Below are 22,932 nucleotides of genomic sequence, written 5' to 3'. Positions count from 1 at the left end.
TAGTAATTAATATTTCGTTAACTACAGCGAAAATTGCAAAATGATAGAGGACTTTTCGACTCGGTTTAGTTTGTTCTATCTACGTAAAAACGATTGGTGAAAACTTTTGGGACACCCTATATATAAAATTCTGTTAGTTTTATTTTCTAAATCGATATTTAAAAAATATCCGTTTGAGCTATTCTAGAGAATTTACACGCATATAATAAGTGTACACAATTTGTACGCTTATCGAAGCATATTCAAGATGCATGTATTTAAATATGATGTCTAAATATAATGATTATATTGATTAATAGTACAAAGCTCTGAAATGTACATTGCGGCGTGCCTGAGAAAGATAGATATATAATTTTACTTTTTACTTTTTGTACAGTCATGCCAAAAAATTTATTCGAACTTATATAATGTTTTAAAAGCCTTTAAGAATTGTTTTTGTTATAATTAATTTTATATAATATATGTGTATACGCATATATTATTTTATATGATGTATAATAATAAATTCGATGATAATTATTAACAAAGGAATTTTAGATCTGCAAGATCTCTTCAATTTAGTTTGCAATCATAAAAGTTACATATTTTTAATTAAATAAATTAAAATAAAAAATATTTACTTAAAAAGATTCATTATTATACTTGAAGAAAACATTTAACATTAATATATACGTAATACACTGTAACCATTGTGAGACAACAAATAAATTTTACATAATGAGTATGAATAACATAGGAATATGTTAATTTTCGCATCATAGACACTATATATATATAATTTAATTGTTCAATTAATTTTAATCGGACTTTACTAAATGGAATTAAGAAGAATTGTGCAAGATCAGAAAGGTTGTAGAAAGAAATCACGATAGTCGACATTAGGGTTGTGTTTGGTATACACATTCCAAAAGTATCGTATGTTATATGATAGCACGTCATATGTACCGCGCGACGTAGAATGTATATCGAACTTGTATGCTGTCTCTGATATTAATTTTAATATTTCAAATTATTTTTGGTCTCTTTAAAAAAAATCAGTAAATTATTAGTTTAAAAAATGAAATTAGTCAAAAAATAATAATTTATTTTTATAGTATATAAGACTGTTATCAGTTTCTAGTAAAGCGAAAAATATTTTCAATTAATAGGGTATTTTTTATTTATTCATAACAATAAACAATTTCATTTTATAATCTAACCTTAAAGAACAGTTTACGCGCAGCTCTGTAGCATTCGAAATTAATTCTTGACACTCGGATTATTCGAAGATCACGTGATCAAGCTCGCCATCTACTAGCTCGCATCTCAGATTTACATTGCTGAACGTACTTTAAGGCTTAAACACAACAGGGAATAACAAGCCATCCAATCAGAGTTTTGGTATATAAGTTCGATATTACATCCCAGAGTTCTGATTAAACAGCTCATTATTCCCTGTTCCCTATGTCTATTGCCTGTGCCTATTGTGTTTAAGCCTTTATGTCTAAGCTGTCAGTATAATAGTTGCAGTCCAGACTCTTATATGCTAAAGTCACTAGATCTATAAAATATCGCAAACTCGAAAACTTCCATTTTCACGCGAAACGCGCATTTCGAATTTATGCATTTGTATTATGTGCTTTATTTGGGAAAAAGAAGCCGTTAAGTATGTAAATCAATATTTTTTAGTAATTAGTTCATGAACAAAAGAATATGTACGAATGCTCAATTTATGTGTTCTTTAGTTTAATACGGATTTATTTGTTATAGTTTTGTGCACAAAGTGCACGAAGGATACGTGTAAGTACAGTTCAGAACTTTTCAGGAATACGAAAGTACACATCACACGCACACATATGATCATCGCATGAGCATTTTTAAGAGCTTATTTCGCCGAGGCAAACGTGTTTTTGCCTTGGTCCAGGTTATTTTGAAATCGTTATATCGTTGAGTGGAAAGAGATAATTAGCATTTTTCAGCCCGACCGAGTTTGCACCAACTTGGGTTAGAAAATTCGCTATTGGTTGACGTTACACGCTCTATCAATAGGAGAGCACGAAACATCATTATTTCAACCCAGGTTAGTGCAAACTCGATCGTGCCGAAAACGTTAAAAGATTGGCCGTCTTCCACAATCCCTACATTCTGATCCGGATTAAATCCTTAGTGGAAACTAGGCCAATGTTGCTAGCACTGCTCTATGGATACGGTCAATGTGATGTTACAAATGCTTTGAAACGTTTTTTAATTGGTCAGTTTGTAAAATTCTTTCTTCTAATTGGTCCATCAAATGCTTCAAAGCATTTGTAGCGACACTTTGACCACAACCTATGTGTTCAAAAATTTTGTATTATTTCTGCTCTTGCTATTAGGAGTTCCGCACAATAAAAGGAATAGGGAACAGAGAATAGAGAATAAGAATTTTAACCTATCAGAAACTGTGTATTCCACAATACATGATTTCTGGTAGGTTGAAATTCTTATGGTGCGGTCCCATGATGCGGAATTGGCACAATGCGGAATTGACGGAATGCTCGTGATTGGCTTCATTCCGCCGATTCCGTCGTTTTCTGTTGCGCAAATTTATTTCTTTTACGGATTTTGCTGATGCCTGCATATGTGCGTGTACATATGTATACTTAACTAAAAACTATCCTCGTTAAGCTAGTTTAAAAGAAAGAAGAAAATTGTCTCCTACAAGCGCATGGTTAATCAACATGCTGAGGCGTATTCGGATTCCCAGCTGGGTGTTATGTCATCCTTGTTTAACATTTGGTAAATAACAAGAATGGAGTGATAATGGAATTTCAACATAACCCTGAAAGTAATTAATTAAGTCTCTATTTATCTCTAGATAAATACGGAGGTCAATATGATCAGAATGTCGTATATATAGTATATAGAAAGACGAAAATATAAATCAAAATCAAAATGGGTATACAAAATGAAATTGGGGCAATGTCCCTGTATGTATGATTTCCGATCCACAGGAATTTAGTTTTCTATGTTCTATGGAGCGGAACTTGCAGATGCGCAATCAGTGCAAGCCAATGACAAACACTATTCTGGTGGATCTAATAAAATTGATCTACGGAAAGCTCTTGTGATTGGTCAACGCTAATTGCGCATTCCAGAAATTCCGCGCCATGGGACATAGGAAAACACATTTTAACGGAACGTAATCGATGGAATGAAGTCACGACCAATCACAAGCGTTCCATCAATTCCGCACATGGAATCGCACCCTATTCTCTGTTCTCTGTTCCTTGTTCCTTTTATTGTGCAGAGCGCTTTAAGCTGGAAACACAATGAAAAGCACAGGTAATAGGAATAGGAAATAAGAGATTTCAAAGAGATTATCAGAAATGAATAATACAATAGAATGGACGCTTTCTGATAGGTTGAAATCTTTTATTCCTTGTTCCTATTGTCTGTGCTTTTCATTGTGTTTCCAGCTTTACTTAACTAAGGGAGCTAGAAAGTTCTATCGTTTTGAAATTTATTTCTGTTGGAGCTAGCTAAAATTGTGGTCATACACTTCTTACAAGTGTTCAGTTTCCTCAGTTTTTCTCTTTGGTTCTGAATGTAGACGCAAACTTAGTTTCTCTTAAAAAAAAAAAAAAGAATAAAGAGATCGGCTGAAACTTTACACTGTTTACATATTATACCGCCGGTTTTTATAGAAGAATCCGGTAATCGTGGTAAAGTGAGTCTGGTGAAAATTTGCATCAACTTCCTTTTTACAAAGAAAATCTTTGCTAGGTAAGACAAAACCTCGTAGATACCAAAAAACATATTTTCTCTTCGTAATCGGGAGCTTTTGCGTACTTTAATAAATTTGGAGAGCTTTTTGTCTTTTCTAACCTATTTTCTTATTTCGCGCGCCACAGCATGGATAAGCGTTATTCTAATTATTCAATCTAATTTCTACTTGAGCCGTAAATCTTGACGCTTATTGTGAACTAGTAGAACTTACAGAAAAATATAATGTAAGTTGTATTTTGCTTACAGTGTCGTTTTTCTTTGCAGAAGCTTTGTGCAAAAAAACTGTACGTATCATTTCTTAAACATTGGTTTGCGTTTCATTCCTACGAAGTAATTTATTATCGAACAATACATTTTTCTTTTAACCTTTTATAATTTTTTTTAACTTAATACATTTTCTAACACGTATTTCTATTCTTATTGTACTTTATTTGAAGTTAGGTTATTTTTTGCTTCTATTCTCAATTGTTAATTGTGTTATAATTCGCTAATGTTAAATGAATATTCTGAAGTTGTACAAACTTTTTCTTTATTTTATTTTTTACATAAAATTCTGCTTTAAGTAAACATTTTCTTAACTCACAATAGAAAGTCTATCCTTTTTTACCTGAACTTCTTACAAATCACCTTTCTTTTTCTTCTCTTTTGAAAAGAAAAAGAAGAAAAGCAAATCCTACAATAAGTTCAGATAAACAGAAAAGTTTGGAATACATTTGATGCTAAAGGAACATGTATTTTTAATGTTGATTCAAGTTTTATTATTATTATTAGTTTTATTATTCTATATGCATATATACATATATATATATGTATGTATGTATATATAATTTTAAATACATATAGATGTATTATTCCAATATCTAACTGAGCTTCTTTTATTTGTTTGTTTTATTATTAATTTTATTTTTTTTTAAAGAATTTCTGAAATTTTAAACAAAGAAAAATAAGAGTGTAAAACAATATTATTCAAAATTTAATAATTATTATAATTTAATAATTATAAAAAGTCAAAGTCATCAGAACTCGTGTGCTTCAATTATAGATTTATAATAGAATTAATCTGAGCAATTAAAATGACATTAAAGTAACATTAATAATTAAATCTAGTAGTATTACAATATATTATAATTATCTAGTAGTATTAAAATATGTTATAAAATATATTCTAGAATTAGATTTGAAATTCACAAAATTTTAAATATTAGAGAAGTTGAATTGATAATATATATACAGATTTCGGGATAGAAAATGTGTTTCTATTTATAGTTTTCTATGATGTTTTTTTCATATTCTGACAAGAACGTTTCATATTCTGACAGGAACGTTTAAAGTCAGCTTAGAAACATGCCACATAGAGGTTTTTTAGATTTATTCTTTTCAGTTTTTTTCTTTTTTTGCACTATTTTTTTTCTTTTTTTTCTTTCCAATGAAAGAAAAAGAGAAAAGATGAACTAAGCAAGAAATTCAGCTAAAAGGACCTTTTATCACTGCATTGAACTATACTAAAATTTTTTATCTCACTTTTATCAAACTTATTTTATATACAAGTTGTATACAAGTTTACAAGTTTAGTTACAAAGAACAGATCTTAGATTTGAGACGATTTTATATATAGGTTTCATAAATACATGTCAATACTTTAGAGGCAAATCTATACACTAAAATAAGTAAAAATGTCATATGAACATATGTCTTATGTATCTTAATTTTCAAGTTATGAATGATTAAAGAAAATATTCGAAGTATTCGCCTCATCAACACATTATAATACAGCTTAGCATTTCGATGTTATCTAATGTTTTTAGAAACAATATCAAGATCAGAATCAAATCAGAATAGAATTTAAAGCAGTATCTTATCCTCACAAGTTATTGTTTTAAATATTGTTTTAAAAGCGGCACAAATTTTGCTTGATAGCAGGTGCCCTTGGCTATCAAGCAAAATTTGTGATTCATGCACGATGGTACTCCGCTTCATTTCCATCTTGAAACGAGAATATTCCTAAACAAAACCAATGGATAGAGCGAGATGGATCTATTCTATAACTGCCACGATCTTTTGATCTCAATCCATTAGATTTTCATTAGAGCCATTTAAAATCTATTGTGTATTATACGCCAGTAAATAATGTGGATTGCGAGAAAAGATAATAAATTTGAGACTATTCAGAGAATACCTATTTTTGAATGCGGAACTTAATGCTAGGGCATGCAGTAGCATATGTTGATGCACGAGACGAATACTTTGAACATTTTCTTTAATCATCCATAATTTGAAATCTAAGATGTGTAGGATATATGTTTATATGATGTTTTTTACTTATTTTAGTGTAAAGATTTACTTCTTAAAATATTGACGTATATTTATAAAACACCCTGTATAATAAATCATGAATATTGTTTTATATTTATAATATTGATTATTCGATACATATGCTTTTAGTTACAAGCATAAAAATTAAAAGTTATTTTTGTTATGATATGTAGATAGATCATGAAATAGTTTGCTGTATATTACATATGTAATGTTCTATAGATTAACGAGTTAATAATTTATACCAGTCTCATTTTTTATACTTTTATCGTATACTTTATGAATCTCTAAAATTTGTGTACCCTATACATTGAATAAAATTTACCTGGACTATTTTTGAAGTGCGCATCGTTTCAACAAGGTGTTGAAGAAATGGGATTGAGATCAGTTGGATAAAAAAGAAGTTCTAAATCGATGCAAAAGATTCTAGATCACAAAATAGACGGGTAAATTTTACTCAAATGTGGTAAATTTCGTTGACAAATATAGTGTGATAGTGTAGGGTTAATTATAGTATTTTTTGTGTTTTAATTTCATAAGAGATGATAAATAATTTTTATATAACATTTTTTTAAATCAGACAGAAATGGGGGACCAAGATGAAATTCGTACGCTTCTCCTGTCGTTACTAGTCTCCAGAAAAGATGCAATACCTGTAGTTGTTCTTGAGAGGGATTATTATAACATGGAAAAGAAACGTATACCGTATCGTAAATTTAGTTGTAACAATTTAGTACAATTTCTTCAAAGCATGCCAGAGCATTTCATTGTCGAAGAGGCTAACGGTGGTCACTACGTACGCGGGATAGCCGATAAAAGTAAGCATGTGAGTTCATTGGTGTCACGTCAGAAAAATTCCTCCAACAAGAACTTAAGAACCAGATATTCATCTCGTCAAGCTACTACATTTAATCGTCGCATCCAGCATGCAAGGATTCCAATTAGAATTCCAAATGGCACGTTAATTGATCTTATTGATCATATCAAAACTCATCCAAATGGTATGAGTTTGCAGAATGCTTTGCTATACGTACAGGCGAAAATACAGCATGTTCTTATCTCTCATCAAGATTTGCGAGCGCAATTGCGTGAAGTAACGCATCAGTTGTGCATAGATGGCAACATGATATATGCGATCCAGAATGGTTTGCAAAGTAACGTAGCCCAGCAGCCAAGTAATCAACAATCTTTATTGGAAGAGTCTTCAATACAGTTACGGAACGAATCTGAGTTATCGGGCGATTCAATCTCGCTTTCGACACAACAAACTGAATATCCTGCCGGAGAGGAAAACTTCGAATTAGATTATTTTGATGATGAAGATGAAGATTATTTCGTGTCACCCTATAGTAAAAACAATATCGATAACTGCCAGAAACGTCCAAAAACAAGTGAGATGCTTGCAACAAATCTTGCACAGCATGTGAAATCCGAACAAACTGACATGTTCAATTACAGCAAGAGCCCAGATGATAATGAAATCTTTGAAAGCTTGATGACGAATAGTAACTGTACGGAAATGAGAGCTACTGAATGTCCGCAAGACAAATCCGAGATAGTAAGCGACAGAATAAAGGCTCGATTGGAGAAGTTACTGCAAAAATATCCGGATGGCATCTGGTGTGCTGAACTACCCGATATATATCTTAAAGAGTATAAGGTTCACCTGAATTATAGCAACCTGGGCTTCACAAGTGTGCGTGAATTTACGTCTTATTTACCGAAAATTTTCTACATGACGCAAGTTAACAAGACTGATGACTTTAAGTTATATAGTGCGGATAAGAGGCCAGTAGTTCCAAAAGCGGAGTCTATTAATGAAACATCGCACAACCACCAATACGACGAACATGGATCAGTCTATAGTGAACATGGAACAAGATGTAATTCTGACGATGACCCAATCCCATCAGAAATTGTATGTAATAAATTAATAACTGATAATATGTTTAATGATATTTTAGAATTAGCTCTAGGATTGCCAGCAAAGTATATTTTTTCATGAGTCATTCCATACATTATTAATCTTTAAATGGCACACTTATTTTTAGTACCTTTAAACGGCACACATGGGTCATTTGTGTGCGATCTAATTTTGAGACTCTTAAACTGCTCCAACAATTTTGTTAAAATTTATACATGTTTTTTAAGGTCTCTATTAAATTATTCTGCTATGTAAATGTTGGAAAAAAAATTTGGAAAAATTATAAAAATTATTTTCTATATCAGAAAAAGGAAATTATTAGAAAACGCATGGACACAAAAGTACATTTTTTTTCTCTCGGAAATGCAACATTTCTCGAAAATTTTTCCGTACTAAACATTATGTCATTGATAAAATTGACATAGCATGTCAAAATTTTGGTGTATCGACAAAATTTTTAAATTGGTGTGAAATGTACAAAGAAAGACATTTTTAGCCATTTTCGATATTTTTTTTTAGCAAAATTTGTTTTTAAATAAAATTTGCAACAAAAAATAAGTTGTAGAATGAACTAAAATTTATTTAAAAATAAATTCAAGAACTTTTAAATAAATTTTAGTTCATCATACAACTTATTTTTATCAAATTATTACTGTTTGAATTTAGATCTTTTGTATAATAATATAATTACACAATTAAACAAAAAAAATCTATTTTTTTTTTTCAAAGTGCCATAGTACATACGAAGATTTTTTTTGAGGTGAACACGATGCCATCGTTAGAATTTGCATAGCACATCATGATTTTTAATAAATTGAGGTAGTTTTTAGCCATTTTATCCTAATATATTGTACTATGGATGCGTTTTGAATTGCACATGAAACACATGAACTACATTACTGTTACGCAGTGCTTTGAAATCGTTCCATTTTGTTAATGCACATGAAGCGCTTTAGTTATTCGGAACGATTTTTTGCGGAACGATTTCTGCTCATTAATTGCAAACTATAAAAATATTAAGAATAAAAATGTTGATAAAACTTCCCCTTTTAATAGTCATGCTCAAATGACCTCTAACTGATCTTGATCCTCAAGGAGGACAAGGTCATTGACCTTTTCCATCGCTCGTTATTCATTAAAAAGTTATGTAAACAGAACAATTTTTATGAATAGTACACAATTTTTAAACATAAGGTACATAATTTCAGCAGTATTTTCCCTTGACAGAGAAGTGAAAGAGAAGTCATGCGCCCCTAAGCAGGGGGGAAGATGAGATGGGAGTCGCTTCGCGTGGAAAGTCGTGTGCCTCTTGCAGGGGGCGAAGCGACTCCCACCCTACGTCCCCCCCCCCCTTGCTAAGAGAAAATACTGTTGAAATATGTACTTTATGTTTAAAAATTGTGTGCTATTTAAAAATTATTCTGCTCATACATAACTTTTTAATGAATAACGAGCAACGGAAAAGATTAGTGATCTTGATCTCCTTGAGGGTTGAAGGTCATTTGGAGCTGACTGTGTAAAAGGGAAGTTTTACCAAAATGTTATGTTTTGAATTGTATTATATTACTATATAATAATATATAGTATAACGTATATATATTGTATATTATATTATATTATACTATCATATATTGCTATACTGTTATTATACACCCACAGTAAAAAAAATGGGTCACTAAATTTTAGCACAAATTTTTAATACTTCCAAATAGCAATAACTCAGAAAAATCATCGTAGCGACATGTTTAAAAAAGCATTTCAAAGCTTGAAATCTCTATTTTTCAGATCAGTGTTTCAAAAAAACGGTCGTACTGATATTATATGATATTATACAAACAATTACTTTTAATTTGTTTTTTTGTAGATCTTTGTACGATTTTTTTTCATTGAGTTATTCAACATTGAAGCAAAAAGGGTTATTTTTATTCGGTGTAATTACCCGTGAGACACTGTCTTAACATGCATTCTACAATAAACCATTAATCATAAATCAGAAGTTAGAAGCTAGAAATTCAATCACAGTCGTTAATTTTTAGTTTCTGATTTCTGATTTATGACTAATAACTTATTGTAGAAGGCTCATATAAGTCAGCTTTCTGTTAAGGCCCTAAGAATTCAGTATGGATAGTACAATCTAGGAAATTCTCAGCGCTATCCAAGTTTCCATGCGCGTATTGATTAAATCAGAATGGCTTTATACAATCTACGCGCTACATGCACAACTCGGAACGCATCTTATAATTCCTGAAAGACTACGCAAATTCTGATAACAGTATCGTGTTGAACGCGAAAAAATATTTAAAATATGTTCTACAGTACTTCGAAGGAAAAAAGAGTGATTTTTTTGTATAATTATACATAAAGTTTAAAATTCAAATAACTATAATTTGATGAAAATAAGTCATACGATCATGAATTAAAATTCATTTGAAAGCTCGTGAATTCTTTTAGATGCTATAGATTTTTATTTAAAAACAAGTTTTTACTTTACATAAAAAATGTTGACACTGGTTAGTTTATTTAAAATCCTGATGTTATGCTAATTTTTACCAATGATAGAAATTAAGATCTATGAAATAATATAAGCTAATTAATTCTGTCCAATTTTTCAAACAGAAATTGTGTATATTATTATATACTTACAAGGATAAATTCATGAATAACGTAATTTTTTAATATATAAAAATGTGTGTATCTATAATATTTTTTCTTTACATCTTCTATATATTGGGTTAATTTAATTAAATGTAATTCTTGTATAAAATATGTTTATTATAATGATTAATACTTTTATTATAATGGATGCCGGAAAAACGTTTATTATTTGATACGTGATACATGATAATTCAATGACTATGATGATCTGTATAATTTTACAGTCGTCTTCCATTACCAAGAAGTTCGCTCCCAACGATGTAATGAATTATGGCGATGATGTAGACAAAATATTAGTAACTGATTTAAAACGCACTAAAAAATTCTTAGAAACATATGTTGTAGAAGTGTTTCATCCAAACTTTTTCTGGATACATCTCCGAGAAAACAAAAAACGATTTAATAAAATGATGGATGAACTACAGTAAGTACATAAGCAGTGACCAATCTTAGCACATTTTTTTGTCAATGCTTGTATTAAAATTTGAAAAATTCGAAAATGTCTTGTTTTCAGAAATTTCTATATACTTAACAAAGATAAATATATCATTGCAAAAGTCGCCTTGAAAAAGGACTTGAATTGTGCATGCATTTTTGACGGTAACTGGCATCGAGGAATTATTAAGAGTGTAAAGCCAGATTTCAGAGTAACGGTTAGTACAATGATAAGTTTTTGACAATTATTTTTATTAATGTTTAGAAATTATGTTATGTAATAACATAATGTTATATTTTGTTATATAATAATTTTATCTTCCAAAACAGGTATTTTTTTATGATTTCGGCACTGTGAAGGCATATGCACCTGAAGATATATATTATTTGCATTCAAAGTTTTCCTGTTTGCCCGCCCAAGCAATACCTTGCGGTTTATATAATGTTAAACCAAATGTTGGTGATCGCTGGAAGAGGAGCGTATATGAACAATTCTATGATAAAGTCAATGAGACCCTTCTAGCTGCAACTATAATTACTGTCGATCCTCCGGTGAGATTATTTTTTTACTTCTAAAATTTAAAATGTTTTAATTCTTAATTCTAAATTATATATATTTTATAATTATTCATGTCTTTGTATTTTTATTATTTTGATATCTTTATAATTATTTTGTTTATATCAATTTTTTTTATTTTCATTTTTAATATTAAAAGATAAATTACATCTTATTTTTTAATTTCTAAAATATTAAATTATTACACTTAACTATTACAAATGTTATACTATTATTACAAATGTTATACTATTATTACAAATTTATTATTAAATTAATTCTCTGATTATTTTGATAGAACAATTCCATGTTGGTCGTTTTGACCGATACAAGCGAAGAAGAGGATGTGTGTATAAACAATTGGTTAGTGAAAGAGAAACTAGCGCAATTTGGTAAAACGGTGCGTATAAATGATATAAAAAATTTTATGATGTTCAATTTCGACTCTGCTCCGTCTATGAGGACATTCGTTACAAGACCCAAAGCCAGTGTAAATAAATCGCGACACTGTAGATATCAATCGATATTGCATGATGAAAGAACGCATGTATTACCCAATATAAAAAGCGAAAATATTGAAAAAAAAACTGTCAAGTCCTCTCATAACCTTCCGGATTGTAAAAAAAAGGTCCTACAGTTATTCAATAAATCTCCGGATGCTAAGTCTTTGCATGTTAAGTCTCCATCTGATAAATCTACATCTACTAAATCTCTGGATGCTAAGTCTCCAAATACATCGTTGGATGCTAACTCTTCAGATATCAAGTCACTGGATGCTAAATTGCAATCGAGTAATTCATCATATTCGCAAAATGGGAGATCGAAAACGCCTAAAGAATTTAAAGAAGTCATTTCAGTGTTTAAAAAATTAGAAAAATCAAAGCTTAATGGAATATCCAGTTCAAATTCAAACTTTTCTTCCATATCCGAGGCAAACATGGATAACGAAAATAATGTAAGACAAATCGATTCAAGCAAGAAAAAAGAATCGCAGAATAGCATTGAAGATTGTTCAATGAACTTCAGTTTACGAAATTCCGACGATGAAAATGATCAGAATGATTTTGGGACGTTTAGGAGTTTATATGGTGGACATGGCTCAATGGAACCTATTGATTGGTCAATAATAAGGGAGGAGAATAATCTTGCTCATAGAACTGTTACACCAATGAGAGAGTGTAAGAGCGATGTAGAAGATAAATCAGGATCGTATAATCAGAGAAATGAATTACAAAAATATGAATTACAGAGAAATAAATTATCCGGAAAACAGTATTTTTTAGACTTGACTTCCTTGGAAAAGGAAAATTTTTTACCTGATGATAACATTGATTATGATGTTACGTCTGATTTTTTAGACAGTCTGAAAGGTAATACAGTATCTAATCATACTGTTACAGTAATGTTTACACCAAACGTAAAACTTAAGACATTGTACAATAGTCGATCTGAAGATACGAATTCCAACATAAATATTATTGAACTCAATGACGTGGCTTCTTCAAAGGAAATGGATCAGAAAGTAGACAGAAATGGCAAAGTATGTAATGGTAAAATAAGAGCTGATCAGAAAATAAAGGATGGAGATTCCAATATAGTTTCAGAGCCAGTTTCCTTACATACATCTAATAACAAAGATAATATAAATAAAGAAATGTCTGAATGCAGTTCAAATAATTCCGTTCAGTACAATACAAATAATAAATATTCTTTTAAGATGTTACTGGAGAAACTAAAGCGTAAGAAGCAGATAGATTCGATGAACTCCAGTTTCATTAACACAAGTAAATCTTCCAGCAGCGAACAAATTCCATTGTCATCTTATAGTTGCAATACATCCGATGATACTATTATCTCATCGCACGATGAACAAGTTAAGGTATCTAATATAATTGACCTGAATACTTACACGATAGTTAAAGAGCCTGCATCTGAGAAGTTATCGAAGAAGTTGACAGTTGAATCACATAGTGATTCTGAAGAAACAAGAGATCTTTCGTCCTTGGAAACAGATTCTATTGTTTCTTCTAACATTGATGATACAAAGTGTCGATTGAATCAGTCTATGGAAAATGATTCTTCTAATGTTGAAAACACAAAACAATATCAGTTGAATCAGTCCTCCGATTTTATCACTCCATTCTGTAACATTAATGATTCAAATCATCAATCGACTACAATAGATCAAACGTTGGACGTTTCGAAACTAATGCAAAAGATGTTAAAGATTGCACAAAATATAGACAATAATTCTGAATTGGATTCTGACGATCTAAGCCAAGAAAGCCTCAAAGATGACAAAAGTGACGAAAATAAGGACAATATATCAGATTACATGTCTGAAATGAACGATTTGATGAATAATGATGCGAATATGATCGAAAAAGCATTTACTCTACCGGATTGCGATGAAGCATTTGATGACAGTGAATGGGATGCAGGTGCAGATCCCAACTTTCTTTTTTATCTCGCAAAAATGTTTAAACAAGCAATGTAAATTACCGAAATTTCAAACGATAAAATTTTAAATTTTGCCATGAAAGAAAATTTTGCGAAAAATGAATAACTTCATTTGTTAAAAAAATGCGTATACAATTTATATCATATATAATTATAATCACTTAATATTTAAGTTAAAATATACTATATGCTCGCGTTATATAGCTTTGATAACTTGAATGTCATAATTATTAATATAATATAAAATATAATTATTGTAATTAATTATTGTAATTGATTATTACAATTAATATTATTATACAATAGATTATTATTAACAGACATTGTTGTTGTAATATTAAATTATATTATTTATAATATAATTCTAATATATAATTTTTAATATATTATTTTTAATAATTATGTAATTGATGAAATTGAATTATAAGTAATATGTGTTTATCTCTGTAATCATTTTGCGATTATGTAACATATTAGGATATTAATTTATGATTCTGGGAAAAATTAGAACCTTATGTGGTGTTATATGTATTTGTGATTGTGGTTACTTAATACCACATTATAATAAAGAAATTTGAATATGCAAAAGTATGTGTGTGCAGTTATTACAGGCATGTATTGTAACGATCTCATAAAGTGGTAATTTTTCCCGAATTCTAGATTGGCTAATCCAATCGGTTGTTACTTCGAGTTTATTTAAAAATTTATCAATATTCGAGCATTCATTTGTGAAAATCTAAAATTCAAACATTTGCTTTCTGAAATTTTAAATTTGATTGTTTAATTTCTAAAATTGAAAATTTTATCATGATTTCATCAAATGTATCACTTTATCTGATCTTTTCCCTTTTACTTTCGTCACTTAGGGTGATGCCGTTGACATGGCGAGCTTAATGAAGTATGCGGTAAACAATGTGAATCAAAAACCGTCGTATTGCTTTGCGGAGGAGAGCCTGATGCCTGAGAACTGCTACAAAGCCACATTGACAGAGGAAAAATACTTAAAGGAGGAAGTACCTTTAGTCTCATCCGGACTGACACTTCCACATTACGATAGTCAATATCAACAACAGCCAGTAAGACCACCGCCAGGTTTTCAGCCTCTCGATGAACAACGCATTCCGTCTAATGCCTCGACAAGGAGTTTTCAAAACAGTTATTCCTTTGCAAACCCATCAAATGCATCGAACACGAAGTCATTAGTCTTTAGCGATGCGCAGGCGACAACGAATCCGTTTCTAACTGATGAACAATTCATTCCTAATGATGTCGTCGGACAGTTATACATAACAGTCTGGAATGAGAATAAAAAATTGCATACTGGGGTGAATGAAATTCTTTGTGATATGCTAAAATGTTTATCACTTTCATTGAAGGATCAGATTCAGTTAAATAAGATTTTGAAAATTATTAAGAAGATTTTATTAGAACAAAAAGATGATCGTTCCACTGTCGTGAAAACTTCAACAGCATCTAATCTTACAAGCAGAACGACATTGAATGATATTGATTCGACGCAGAAAGTGTCGTACAATTTAAACAACGAAACTACTACGAATCAGGAGCCTAATATAAATATTTCCTCGATGTCTAATCCATTTAACATAAACGTTGATGATAGACTACAGAATAATACTACATTTCCTTACGGTTCAGACAGTTTCTCTTTTAAAATTGGCAACTGGAGTCAATCTGACGAACTTAATCCGCGTATGCAAATACCTCCTTCAACAACAAGTCCCACACCTTCAATGTTCATTAATCATGTACTACCAACTAGTACTTTCCTTCCAAAAACCAATCAGGATAGCGAAAACGTTCCCTTGACGCCGGTATCTCCTGCACCAATGACATCAACGAATACTAATTTCTTCAATAATTTCTCAGAAGTAAATAATATGAACCAGTTTCCCGCTATGTTCAAAGATACAAATCCTTTCAAATTTTCCATGACTGATGTTCCCGGAACGCAAGTACCAGAAATTCAGACTGAGCGAACGGTTAGTAACTACGATACAGGTATCTCGTATCTTTCGACTAAAAATCTACAAAGTAATGTTTTAAAAACAGAAACTGCGAATATTCATGCGAAGAATAATGGCTTTACGTCTGTCAGCAACCTGGGACATGTCAATGAAAGTTACACTCCGAAAATCGTTTATGAATCCGATCCTGTAATGTATAATACACAGAAGAAGCAAACAGACGTAAATGTAAATACAAATGTAAGGCAGAATGCATGTAGTAGCAATTTTGATAATGTCCAAAACGCTCAATCTCTTAAATTAGAACAAAGCAATAAAAAACTTGCATCTCAGGTTTCGCAGTCTACAAAGAATATTGCTTCTTTGCACACACAGCACACTGTAAATAACAATATAATAAATAACAATATAAGAGATAATTCGCACAGTGACGAGAATTATGTTACTCGACTATCAACATATTTCATGCACGGTTCACAGTCGACAAATGGCGAAGCGATTTACTGCCACCAAAACAGTAACACGGACAATTTGCAAACTGTATCGCAGTCTTGGAATCAATTCGAGATTCCAGATTGGACTAATTCGAAGTTCCAAAGCAGCATTCCTTTATTGAACCACAGCGAGAATACACCGATTACTTTAGCTAACCAAGATTGGAACTGTGATAATGACAGAAAATCAATACCTCGAAAGAATGAAGTGACCAATTCGAATAATATTTTTAAAATTAACGACGGTTATGATAAAGAAGGACCAATGGATATTTACGCGAATTCCTGGCACAACAATGAGAAAGGATCTGTACAAAATAGGAATGCGGCTTTTAATCCTTTTCTATTTCAAAAAATTGGTATGATTTTAGTAAATATTTAGCTAATTGAACTATTAATCTTTCGATATTGTGTATGAAATTAACCACTAACATTTTTTTTAGATTCAGTTGAAGGTGTGACATTTATATTTCATTTCGAACAGGACGGTTGGATATTGACAAATGAGTTTGTAGAAGTATTTACGAGTTTCAAGTTGCTCTCTCATTTGTTGACCAAGATAGAGATGTTGAATATAAAAGTTACTTTCAAAGAAATCCTAAGATCTCAGTATCCATCACAATTTTCACAACTAGACAGGTAAATTTGAATATTTTAGTACTTATAATTACTATTCTTTAATCTTATATTAAAATATGAATTCCCGATGTGGGTTGTATTTGACATACTCCTTCACGCATCATCTCACTTTCATAACATAATTCCTAAATCCTAAAACTAAAGCATGCATAAGATGATGATCGGTATCAAAGTTGAAATCCGCCGATTATGAGTTGAGAGATTTCTCATAAAGACTAAAAAGGCATTTATAATTGTCACGATTTCCCACGTAGTATTTACAAAATATTTACAATAAAATATTCCCATTTTGTCACATATATATTTTTAAAAAATGTATATAATTACACATATAGGATGGGAAGAAAGGTCGGTACCCCTGAATAACTCGGAAAACATAAGTTTTATAGAAAAATGGTTCAGACAAAAGGGCTTAAAAAGATTTATTTACTGATCTTATTAGTTTAACCTTGGGTGGCATCGCCGAAGTCAAGTCACATTGATTTTTTTTTAATGGAACACCCTATTTTTTTATTTCAGAATCTAATAGCTGGTGTCAAGAGCTTTTCAAAACACTTTGATAGATCTTTTTAAGCAACTTTCGTCTGAAACATTTTTCTATAAAACTTATATTTTCCGAGTTATTCAGGGACACTGACATTTTTTTCCCCTGTATATATAATTTATACATCTTCATTGTATTTTGTTATATTATGATTTTACACACACAACACACATACACACACACATACACACACAACACTCGCGCGCGCGCGCACACATATTTTTAGAATAACGCTTTTTAATGTAGAAATATACTTTTACCATTTTAGATATCCTCTAAACGTTCCTCGTGATTCTGAGAAACACATTCTCTCTATTCATTTGATCTCGTTGCAAACCGCGTTGGCATTATTACACAAGTTGAAGATAGTTTCGCGAGATCAAATAGACAATGCTTTTAAGAAGAATGAGTTTTTGGATGATTCTGTTCTACGTACTTTGTGGGTGAATATTACCAAAATGAATGTAATATTTTGAACCGTCTAAACTTTTTAATGGATTTGAAATAATAAAATCTGAATACATATAAACGATTTATATTTAACCCTCGATGATCACTTCGTGAAAATTACGAAATGATCACACGGGATATCAATATGATCCTAGCATGTTTAAATGGCTGCCACAGCCTTATTTTCATAGATATAGAGTTAAACAAAATTAGAGAGACATTCTTTGAACTTTAAAATATATATTCGCATTGGTTTTTTGCTGAATTAATAATTTTAATAATTTCAAAAAAATTCATGAAAATTACGTGAAAAGTAGACTTTTTTCATTAAAAACATAGCTTTTTTATTTTTTAATATTTTTGCGTAAAATTTTAGGAATAAAGTCTTCAGATGTTACATTTCGATAAAAAAATTATTGCAATAGCGGGCGTTTCAAAAAAGGGTTATTTATTTCGAAGATTGATTAGGATGATTTGAGGTGAGCAATGTGATATGTTCACTTCGCTCGATTGTCGAAAACACACTAAGGAGTTTCGCACAATAAAAGGAACAGGGAACAGAAAACAAAGAATAAGAATTTCAATCCTATCAGAAACTGTGCATTTCACAATACATGATTTCTGATAAATTGAAATTTTTATTCTCTGTTCTCTGGTTCGTTCCTTTTATTGTGCGGAGCCCCTAACGCGTTTTACGCCATACCAACCGCATGATAATGTAATTAGAGATTCAAACTACTGATCGTCAGGCGTTATTTTGAAATTTAAGTGGAAATTTAGTTCAAACTTTTGGTGGGATCATAGTGACTCCCAATGATCAATTAGGGTTAATATAAACAATTTATATGTAATATGTAATATATTCTTCTAAATAAGAAATAATCCGAAAAATTTCGTTATTGAATAGTACAAATCTTTATAAAAATATGAAATTTTCAATTAATTTAATGTTTTTGTTTTAGACTTTGATTCTCACTTACCGCGATCTGAAACAACGAATTGAAGTATATTCGAACGAATTAAATTATATGTAAATGTTGTGATATATTAAAAATACACACACACACATATATATATATATATATATATATATATATATATATATAAACGTTTGTTATTTTGCTCTGGGAGTAAATTAATCTCGTGATTTCATAACTTGTTATGAATATTTAATGCAATTATTGCTATCAATTCAAATATTACCATTACTAAGATTTTTTTTTATAAGAAATAACTATTGTAAGTAATTATAATATGTAATAGTACACAAATATATAAGTTTGATTTTTATTTTTTTTTATGTTTTATATAATACGAACAGATGATATTTATGTTTATTTAAGATCATTACACGTACAAAAATGTTAGTCAATCAAAATAAGGTCTCAAGCAATTTTACTAATCACAATCAAAATTGCGATCTCACGTTTTCAAATTCTTGACTGTGATTGTCCAATTTACTTACAGCCTTACAATTACGATCAAAATTTTTGTACGTGTAATGGCCTTTACTCTGAGTTCTCTGTACTTTAAATTGTAATAATGCTAATAATAATGCTAGTGATATGGTAGTGTATAAAAAAGTATACTAAATGTACCAGCGGTGAGCAAAAATGACTTACTTGATTTAGATGTCGTGAGTCGAATTGCGAGTTTTTTTTTTGCGCTATACATTTTTTTTAGTAATTGGTTAATCATTGAATTATATGAAAACTCAGTGCAAAGACAGTTTAGTCTCATCTGACTAGAACAGTCATTCTTGCTCTCAGTTGTACCTTTAGTTGATTATATTTTCATTTGTTCTATTATTATTTTTGATAGTTCGGCGTACATAATGCTTTAATTAAATAAATCACCATTGTTGCTATCTAATTAAGTATAGTCTAAGTAATTCAGAAGTATTTTTGTAAGTAATAATTTACACATTTTGTAATTTTTACATGATGACGTGAAGATATGTATAAATAGCGTAAAATTGCCAGAATATATTTTATGTTAAAACACATATTAAAATATATTTTGTAAAAAAAGATCCGTGATTATCATTTATAACAAATATTCCGAGTATTTCCCGAGAAGGTTTTTATTAAATGTTCTTTTTTTTTAAATGAAAGAAATATTAAAATTTACATCGAGCTATTTTCTTATAATTTAATCCTAAAACGCTACTGAATAATACAATATTGCTATCGAAACGAAAATTTTACATACAAAGAAATAGGGGGGGGGGTCACTCTTAATTCATGTAAGATGTACATGTATAAGTTTCTCATGCATTTCGCACTTTTAATGACAAAATATTGATAATTTAGACTTATAAACATAAAGAATCTAATTAATTTAAAAGGGAAGAAAAAATAAGTATATACTATAGTCTTAAAATGATCTTAAAATGGAGATCTTAAAATGTGATCTTATTTTGGCTGTATTCCAAAATTTACTGTATTGAAAATCTATAGTTCATATTACGTGCACTATACATTTTTAGTACTGCGAATGTTGTGCGAATAAAAAAAAATATATTTATAATATAGATATATTTGTATATATTTAAATGAAAATACATTTGTTACTATTAATCCATAATTCACACCTTTGGGTTTTTCGTCTTGCGCATTTCTTTTCTTTGAAATACTATGAGTACCTAGTCAAATATCGGACTTCTTTTTTATTTCTAAAAAAAGTTTGGCATCTAGAGAACAAGTTTTGTGCATTGCTGACCTCAATTCATGCGTATCTTTTAATTGGCATAATTTCGAAGTTCACCTCTGGATTACAAATAATCCAACGTGTGTACAGAATGTACACTTTTTGTTAAATTAAAAAAAATTTTTTATTTTTTTCTTTATGTTCAATCAATTCTCGGTTGTATTTTCAATTGCGGAAATATTTCGTGAATTATTAAAAAAAGAATTTAATCTTAGAACAACATATTAGCTTTTAATAAATACAATTTTTGGTACTCTTGTGCTAAATGTTGTCAATAATATATATTATGTTGTCTGTAATGTTATAAAAAACATTTCCCTAATAAATTATAAGTTTTTTTTAATACAATAGCAATAATAAAGTGTATTGTTTAAAATGTAAATGTAATATATCTTCAATTTATGGCCATTTATGCATATTAAGAAAATATCATTTTCAGGTTATTCAATAATTAAATTTTTTGGACAGCTGATCTGTTTCTTTTTGTAGTTTGAAATATCAATTTTAAGATATTGAACTATATTTTTCTTTTAAACATTTTTATTCCAGAATTTTACATTTTTATATGAAACAGTGCATTTTTCTTATTTTGTTAACTGTATTTAGTTAACTGTATAATAATTTATCTGCACACACACAAAATATTTGTTATAAATATATAACTGTACAATACTTCCTAAAGGTGTCAAACAATATATATAAAAATCATTCAATAATTTATATATACTTGTGATGAAAAAGTAAACCTCTAATCCTCAGTCAATCCTCCTAAACTCCAACATTTACCAATAATTTAAATATAATTTTATATTTATTTATGTTATCCCTTCCACCATGTATTTATCTCATGGAGAACACAAATTAATGAGAAATCTCAAAAACTTCGAAAATATTGCGAAAATTCCAGAAATTTGGAAATTAGATTTTTAATGAATAATATTTATAGATGTTCTCAGCGAAAAGTTTTCTTTCAAAGACAGAATATAGATATCTCGCGATTTTATTCTCGATATCTCGATTATTATATTTTCAACATGGCGTCTAGCACTCAGTAGACGATTGCAATCGAAGCATCACAGCGATTTCGCGGCTCAACAACGTTTTGCAATCTTTTTTTGGAATTTTCAATCCAAAATTTCAAGTTTGAAATCGAATTTTCCACCGTGAAAAAATGGCCGAGGGAGAAGAAAAGTTCACGGGTTTGGCAAAACATTTCAATAGTCAAACAATGTATGGTCGGAGGAATGTAAGTAACTTAACCTCAAAATTTTTGACGTCATTTGTAGACCAGGATCTCGATAAGTCTTTTTATTCACGTACGAACGGATTTTCGAGTGTTTCATTTTCTAGGTGACTGTTGCAACATACGTTGGTATTGGATTGATTTCTTTGTACTTCTACGTAAGATCGAAGAGTAAAAAGACGTAACTTGTAGTCAGAATTGCAGTCGCATTATGTAATAACGATACATGTGCCGTATCATAATATTCTTTAAATAAATGCAGTCGAAATATCTTTTTGCAAATTTATCTTATTCTTGGCGCTTGTTCCAGTCAGTCTCTAATTGTTAAATCACAGGTAATTATTTGCTAAGAACATGCATCATTTAATAATTGCGTTTAATCAAGAAAGTGATTTTATATTTGTTATTCATTTATTGTAATCGTAATAAAAAATATGTTAGCAAAAAAAGGAGAGATTATTGAACAGAGTACATTTAATTCTTATCGCATACCAAGTATTTCTCATTGTATGTTTATTCTGTTTTTGTAATATTTTAAAAATTGTAATCTTTTATTGATTCTTCTTTTCTTCTATGTTATTTAATTTCCTGTCATGCCTTATTTAATATCTTATTTAATTAAAAAGCTACATGTGTAATTAATTCTTGGTATTATAAGTGCAGAGACTTACTTTGTAATAATCATTTTTCATGGAACTTTAATGTGTTATATGAATTAACGTCATGTTATGAGGGATTGAATAAATGTAATTCGTGCATTGATTGTGAGAATTTATTTTAT

General features: G+C 29.9%; 2 protein-coding genes across 8 annotated transcripts; both read left to right on the top strand.

Moving 5' to 3' along the window:
• The first annotated feature begins 2,096 nt into the window (after positions 1-2,096).
• LOC105148801 (uncharacterized) lies at positions 2,097-22,099 on the top strand. Of its 7 annotated transcripts, none has more exons than XM_087409888.1 (11): positions 2,097-3,741; positions 4,009-4,028; positions 6,638-7,975; positions 10,861-11,060; positions 11,151-11,289; positions 11,402-11,623; positions 11,926-12,027; positions 14,954-16,925; positions 17,010-17,205; positions 18,018-18,213; positions 19,162-22,099. In XM_087409888.1, the coding sequence occupies exons 3-11, from the start codon at positions 6,644-6,646 to the stop codon at positions 19,231-19,233; spliced, it is 4,431 nt and encodes a 1,476-aa protein (XP_087266014.1). In that variant the 5' UTR covers positions 2,097-3,741; positions 4,009-4,028; positions 6,638-6,643; the 3' UTR covers positions 19,234-22,099. The 7 variants fall into 7 exon arrangements, with proteins under 7 accessions (XP_087266014.1, XP_087266013.1, XP_011059041.1 ...); XM_087409887.1 differs by having other exon boundaries at positions 3,991-4,028; positions 6,642-7,975; XM_011060739.2 differs by having other exon boundaries at positions 3,991-4,028.
• On the top strand, positions 21,940-22,600 carry LOC147908513 (ATP synthase F(0) complex subunit k, mitochondrial). Its single transcript, XM_087409893.1, has 2 exons — positions 21,940-22,154; positions 22,259-22,600. The coding sequence occupies exons 1-2, from the start codon at positions 22,080-22,082 to the stop codon at positions 22,334-22,336; spliced, it is 153 nt and encodes a 50-aa protein (XP_087266019.1). The 5' UTR covers positions 21,940-22,079; the 3' UTR covers positions 22,337-22,600.
• Positions 22,601-22,932: the final 332 nt, after the last annotated feature.

Source organism: Acromyrmex echinatior, chromosome 9, assembly GCF_024713525.1.
Source record: "Acromyrmex echinatior isolate Ae372 chromosome 9, ASM2471352v2, whole genome shotgun sequence".
NCBI classification, from domain to species: Eukaryota; Metazoa; Arthropoda; class Insecta; order Hymenoptera; family Formicidae; genus Acromyrmex; species Acromyrmex echinatior.
This window is presented reverse-complemented; position numbering and strand designations above follow the sequence as displayed.